Source organism: Pestalotiopsis fici, assembly GCF_000516985.1.
Source record: "Pestalotiopsis fici W106-1 unplaced genomic scaffold PFICI_Scf_27, whole genome shotgun sequence".
Taxonomy (NCBI): domain Eukaryota; kingdom Fungi; phylum Ascomycota; class Sordariomycetes; order Amphisphaeriales; family Sporocadaceae; genus Pestalotiopsis; species Pestalotiopsis fici.
The window spans coordinates 1-7,233 of record NW_006917117.1 but is presented as its reverse complement, the minus strand read 5'-3'; the positions used below and the strand labels follow the sequence as shown (position 1 = coordinate 7,233).

Sequence of the window (7,233 nt, the reverse complement as noted above, 5' to 3'; positions counted from 1 at the left end):
TAACCCTAACCCGGACCCTAACCCGGACCCTAACCCGGACCCTAACCCGCCTCGCTGCGCTCGGGTTACTAAATACCCTTTTCCTAACACGCAGCGGTTATCGGGCGCTGCGCGCCCTCCAACCCAATAACTCACCCATTAATATCTTGTAGCGGTATTTATGTACTCGTCTATTCTTCTATTCTAAACCCTCACCCTTCCTACCGAACCCTTACTCTTCTATCTAAACCCTCAACATCCAAACCCTTACTCTAAACTTTTGAAATCCTTACTCTTATATTTCTTGAATTCTGATTCTCTAACTCTATAATCTTCTCTTATACTCCTTAACCTCTTTCCTAGCTTTAAAATCTATTCTAAATTTCTAAACCCTTAACTTTAAAACCCTTACTCTTTTATCTGATCCCTTAACTTTAAAACCCTTACCCTGAAACTTAATAAATCCTTAAAATCTCTCCTCTATAACTCTTGAAATCCCTACTCTTATATTTCTCTGATTTTTATTCTCTGAATATATAATCTTCTCTTATACCCCTTAATCACTTTCCTGTCTTGAAAATCTATCCTGAATTTCTAAACCCTGACTCTCCTGATAAAACCCTTAACTTTAAAACCCTTACTCTAAAATTTATGATTTCTTATCCTATAATTTACCTGCCAGCTCTTATACTAAAATACTTATATATAATTCTAAAAATCTTGAATCCTTAACTTTAATAACCCTTACTCTCTACCTCTTTAATTCTAATATCTCTCTAATATTTTTAATATTCTTCTTAATTATCTTTAACTCTTGGAAAATTTACCTAAATACTATTCTAAAACCTGCTCGTTTTTATCCTATCTATTGAACCCTGAATATCCTATCCCATACTCTTATAAAACCCTCACCCTTCATTTCTAAAACCCGGACCCTTAATTTCTAAAATTTTATAATCTTTTGAAACTCTGATCTTAAAAATCTAATCAATACTGATACTAATCCTTATTCATTATTACTATTAATCTTAATATTAATTCTATTTTACTACTGTCTTATAAATCTGATCCTCTTTTCTAACTCTTTACTTTATTAACCTCTAACTGTTTAATTGATAATTCTTTATAATTATAATTACTACTCTATAACTCCTTTTATTCTTAACTTCGTACTCTTTATCTATCTATTCTCTATAATTTAAATTATCCTTTAATAAACCCTTATTATAATCCCTACTCTAATCTTTTAATCTATATTATAATCTCTTCTTAAAACTATAACATCCTGCCCGGTTTAAACTCTTTTCTATTATTACTCTATATATTTCTTCTATCTCCTCTACTCTCTAATTTATATTATTCTCTTTCTATACCTCTTTCTTCTCCTCTAATCTAAACTTGATAACTTTTATTCCTATAAACTTTATAATTATTACTTTAACTTATAAACCTAATTAAAATCCTCTCTTTATACTCTATAATCTACTAATTAACTCCTGTCTTTAAAATTTATCCGCTAATATCTGTTATAACCTTGTAATATATATATATATATATCTCTACCCCGACCATGGAATGTTGTAGCTTGGTAATATATATTCAGTGGGTTATATATCTATATATATATATCGCCTCCGGTTCCTATTTCGATATCAATCCAGCTTCAATATCATGACATGCCCGTCGTAACCAACAAAATACAGCCTGCACCTCGACTCCCCGCCCATCAATGGTCCCCTGCCCGAAAAACGCCGCGATGGATCGATAATCTCGCGGGTTGACCACCCCAGCCATGACCTCCTGCTGGAATATCTTCCCGGCATATATCACCCGCCCTTCTAATCTTCGCCCCTGCAACCACTGCTCCCATGCCGGCCGCACTACCTCACCACATGGCCCGTACAACATCCCCGCAATCATCGGGATCAATACCCCCCGCCATGTACACACCTCCCGGTCCTGCCACCCATGGCATATCGCCTGCGGCATCCCACATTGATAACAACACTGAAATCGGATATAATCCACCCGCCGCTGTACCTGTCCCAGCCACTCCTGCGCGGCACAGCTCTCGGCATGCGGGCATTGCTCCAATCTATGGTCCCCATCCCGCCCACCAATCGTGCAAATATAACACTGGTCGAGCCATCGCCGCGCCTCCTGCTCCATGAATTCCTCGTCAATCCCGGCCTGCATGGCCTCGGCCTGTTGTCGGACCGCCGCCTGCTTATACTGCCGCTCGCGCGCGGTGTACGCGGGGCTGGTGGCAACCACCCGGGCTTGGGGTACCTGGGATACAATGGACTCGCCGCGGTCAATGGACATGGCCCGCGGATGGACCGGGGAATCCCCCCCTTCGGAACTGGATGTTGCATAATGGGGTACAAACCCTAATCCGGCATCAATTGGGGCCCTTGAATAATGAACCGCATCATTGGATAACCCTAACTCTGGACCCCTCCTCCCCGTCCCTCTGAACCCTAACTCTGAACCCCCCCTGACTGGTCTGGTCACGGTATCGGGGCTCGGGCGGAACCCTGACCCTGACCCTGGGTGTTGCGGGCTGCTGGCGATACTGACGGGTGCCTCCTGCGCCTCCCAATCGGGTTCACACCCGTCACATGCCAGTTCATCCAGATCCTGATCCCGGCACCGCTCCCGCGTGTATCCATCCACCGTCCCATCCAGGTACCCATCCAATATATATCTTCGACACCCATGGCCCATGTACGCCTGCACCAGCTGGAAATCCGCGTCGGCCACGCCATGGATCCATGGATCGGGCGTCTCCCACCCATCGGGATGAATAATGACCGCCTCGCTGGCCTGTCCATCCCGTCCAGCCCGTCCACTTTCCTGCCCGTACTCCAGCAACGTCCGCGGCCGCCCAATATGGATCACGCACCGGATATCGGGAATATCAATGCCCATCCCTAACGCGCTGGTGGCCGCAATTACCCGGTGCAGCCCGTCCTGGAACCGCTGCATCACCCCGGCCCGGTCCACCACCTCACTGTGGTATGGCTCACATCCCAATTCCCGGCTGATCGCCTGCACCTGGCTCTTGGTCTGCCCGTACACAATCACCCGGCCCCCCGCGCTTGCTGGATCCGACCCTGGATGTACTGCAGTACTGCCGGCATCACTAACCACTGATGGGGCTCCCGCGGGGTCTGGCGGGGTAAAATTGGCCGCCATACACGGTATGCCACATTCCCCCGGCTGGTCCGGGCCCGGTACATGCCAACCGCGCTGGCGGGTTGCTTGATCCGCTGCAAAAATATATCTTCCATGATGGGGGGCAGCGTGGCCGTTAAAAACACCATCTGCGTGCGGGCACTGACCAACCGCCCTAATCGGGCCATGGCCGGCCGGAAATCCTTCTGGGAATTTAATATGATATGGCATTCGTCCACCACAATCCGGTCCAACCGCCGCATCCACCGCTGCCGGTTCAAAAACGTGTGGAAATCCGGGTCCTCGCTGGATTCGGGCGTGACCAGTACAATGGCGGCTTCGTCCGGGGGCCGCCGGCTTTCCCATGATACACACCGGATCCCAAGCTGCTGGCACCGCTGCATTAAATCGGCCCGCAGTGAAATCAATGGGACCACCACAATGGTACACCCTCCCGGGGCCACGAACGCGGGGAGCATAAACAGCATACTCTTCCCCCCACCAGTGGGCATGATGGCAACCACGGGGCTGGCGCTGTCCTGGATGGCCTGGATGGCGGGCTGCTGCACCCCGCGGAACTGTATCTCGGCCCGTCCAGTCATCCGCTGCAATGCGGGCTCCATGGGCGTGGCCTGGAGCTGCCGCCGCCGCTCGACCTGGTGGGCTGCAGCCTGCTCCTCCCATGGGTTGGCCCGCTTGCCCAGTACCGGGGGCCCCCCGGTGGGGAACCCTAAAAACTCGTGCCAGTCCGTGCTGGATGCCCGGAACTTCAGCCGCCGCAGCATGGTACTACCCGCAAACTCGTTGCTCTCCCGCCCATACACCATCCCCGCCACATGGGCACTGTGCCCGGCCTGCTCATCAGCAATGGTACCGACCTAGTCATCCGGGTCCTCCCCGCTGGCGGCCAGTTCCTGCTCCGCCGCCTGCTCCTGCTGGATGTTGTTGGGGAATGCACTGGATGGCCGTAAAAACCGCCGGCTCATCCCAATGGCAATATCCCGGTAATGAGCCACAGTCATGGCCGTACCCAGCCCGGTGCGTGTCTCCCGCTTGAGCACCTCCCGCAGCCGCTCACTGCTCCATTCCCGGCCACTGCCCACGTCGCAACCCCAGATATATGGGCTGCTAATGGTCTCGAGCATGAGCCCACGTCGTTCCACCGGGGGGAACCCGAACCCTGGGTCGTCTGGCTGGGTGTCATCCATGGCTGGGCGGGGAGGTTTAACTGTAGTAAAGCCATGGTCGGTGTGGGAATGGTTAACTGCAGTAAAGCAATGGCCGGGCTGGTCCGCCTGGGGGTCATTAACTGCAGTTAAACCCTCACCTGCCCGCGCCAGCTGCCACGCCAGTTGCTGGACAAACGGCCGGACCAACCATAAATAATATACCACCAGCCCGCCGACCTCCCGCGGCAAATATCGATGGATCACCTTGGTATCGTTGCTCGCGTAAAACCCCTTGTGGTATGCCGTGACCAACACCACCAACCCATCCTCGATATATATATTCCGCTGCTGGTTGGTCTCGGTGTTGACATGCTGGGTGCTCAGCAACTCGGGCGCCCGCGCGGGGGCCCCCCCGGTCAAATGGACGGCCACGGCCAGCTTCTCCAAAAATCGGGCCACCCGCTGCAGGTACTGCCGGATCTTGCGCGGGTGGAACGCCCCCCGGGTCATCACCTGCCGCTGCACCCCGGGCTCCCCCCGCAGCCGCTCCACCATCCACCGCGCACCGTCTACCGGCCACGGGGTCCGGCGATCCCGCAGGAAGCTCCATCCGGGCGTCTGCTCGGCCGGGTCGTCAAACAGCCGGTCCCATGGGATGGCCGGTAACCCTAACCCTAAGTCGGCCTCCTGCAGCAGCTCGCCCAGCAGTGTCCGGGTGGCACCCACCAGCCCATGTACGAACCCCCGGAACTCGCCCATTGTGAACTGCACCTGCTGGTACAGCAACCGCTCCTGGCCCATCCACGTCACATGCCCCGGCGCCGTGGTGTTGTAGTGGATCTTCAGCCCGTACGTGCGCCAGTCCAGCAGCGTCTGCATGGGCCCGTGCGTCCCGCGCACCATGAACCGCCGCACCATCCATTCCACACAATCCTGGAGCGGCTTGCGGCCGGGGCGGGGGACCCGGGCCATCGGGATACCGTCCCCGCTGTGGACCGATGACGGGGGCGATGACGGCATCATGGGCTGGCTGGCCTCGGTGAATCCTTCATCAATGTCATACAAGTCCTCCTCGGCCGTGGCCAGCAGCCCGGGGGCCACGGTATGGGACTGCCATAGTGCAATGATCCCCAGCGCGTCCGGGTCCATCCACAGCGCCTTCTGCACCAGTAAAAACCGCGCGATCTTGATCACCCGGGATAAAATCGGCGGGTAACTGTCGGCATCCCGCCAGCCTTTCTCGCTCCGGCCCAGCACCGCCATGGCACACACCAGCGGGCTCTCGTATTCCTGCGTGCGGTACCGCTGATTGAGCAGCTCAATGCAAAACTCCAAGCATGCGGTCTCAATCACCGTCATCTCCCATGTGGATGCCGCCTCCGCCTCTGCGTCCATCTCCATGGGATCCGGGCTGGCCCGCTCGTCCGCTGCCTGCTGGGCCAACCCCCACAGCCGCTGCCAGTAGCGCCGCTGCCGCGCGGTCATCCCGTACTCCGGCTTCTGGCCTTTCCACGGCCAGTCCGTCTGCGTGCGGGCAATAAACCCCAGCACCTGCTGCCATGGCTGGATATGCTTCTGGATCTGCTCCGGGTTCATGTACGCCATCAGCGGGCGGTGCGGCGTCTGGCTGGTCTCCGTGCGCACAGCCTCGATCCGGATGGCATGCCCGCAGTGCTGCACAGTCTGCTGGCTCTTCTGGACCAGTTGGGCCATGGTGGCCTGCAGCACCTGGACCACTGGCTCAGTATCAACCCTTTCAACTGCAGTTAAACTCTTGTCGATATGGCCCACGCTGGAAATACTGATCAAGTCGGCCGGGTCCACCCCCTGCAGGTACTCGGCCCACCGTGTTAACCGCAGCCACGGGTTGGCATCGTTGATCTCGCCCGCCTGGACCACACGCTCCCGCCGCTGCTTCTCCTGCTGTTCTTGCCATGACATGTACATCTGATCCACAGCCTGCTGGATCTGCGTGGTGGGGGGTGGGGGCTCGGCGCGCCCGTCCGGGAAGCGGATATATATATAATGGGAGCCTTTCCCCCCACGGAATACCTGCTGCCAGGAGACACACCGGAATGACTGTTGCAGCTCAGCTTGGCTTGCTGCTTGCTGTGCCTGCCTTGCTCGGCCACCGTGGCAGTACTGGGACCAGCCATGAACATCCCGCCAATGATTCCGCATGGCCTTCATGGAGGACACCAGGTACTGGCATGGTGGGTCCAGCCGGCAGCACTGCAAGCCATTGGGCTCGCATGGCAGGATGGGCAGCGGCTCGTCAAGTTCATATGGAATCTGAATTGCTTGGGAATCCTGCTGGATCCCATCCCATTGCTGGATTGCCTCGCTGATGACATGTGCGTCTGCATGCGGGAGCTGGTGTTGCTTCTTTAAATGCTGCTCAATCTCGGCTGGTCGGACCCCTTGCCGGCAGTGGCGGCAGATAATTACCTGTAAGCTGGGGATCTTCTGGAATATCTGGGTCTCCATGCTTGTAAATAAAGTACTGAAATAAATGGGTATCTGTTATAAGCAGATTTAAAGCCAGGTTGGACATTGGAACACCCCTGGATACGAGCAGCAGGTGACACGGGCGGGCAGCGGGCGGTACCCCATCAAAAATCATAATTATCCAACCCATGATCTTTAAAGCTAACCCATACCTGTAAACCTTGCTGGATCCAGCTCCGGAGCGAGAAACTAATAAATAAATAGCGATTCTATAACATAGTAGAATCTAGATATGATCAGATAACCCGTTCTCAAAGCATCGAGGGTCTGAATTAAATGGTAGGGACCCCCCAACCCGCACCAGACTACAGCCAATCAGCGGCACGCGGGTGGGTCCACTTTCGGGAACCCTAACGGCATCGAGGGGTCGATTCCCCGGGGCCTGTGGGTTAGGGATTAG

General features: G+C 54.2%; 2 protein-coding genes across 2 annotated transcripts; both read right to left on the bottom strand.

The window, feature by feature from the left end:
• Positions 1-3,062: 3,062 nt before the first annotated feature.
• PFICI_15411 (uncharacterized protein) lies at positions 3,063-3,941 on the bottom strand (the record flags this gene model as incomplete). The annotated part of the gene is made up of 1 exon (XM_007843992.1): positions 3,063-3,941. One exon carries the CDS (start codon positions 3,939-3,941, stop codon positions 3,063-3,065), a length of 879 nt encoding a protein of 292 aa, XP_007842183.1.
• A 93-nt stretch (positions 3,942-4,034) lies between these two features.
• Positions 4,035-6,812, bottom strand: PFICI_15410 (uncharacterized protein; the record flags this gene model as incomplete). The annotated part of the gene is made up of 1 exon (XM_007843991.1): positions 4,035-6,812. The coding sequence occupies one exon, from the start codon at positions 6,810-6,812 to the stop codon at positions 4,035-4,037; it is 2,778 nt and encodes a 925-aa protein (XP_007842182.1).
• Positions 6,813-7,233: the final 421 nt, after the last annotated feature.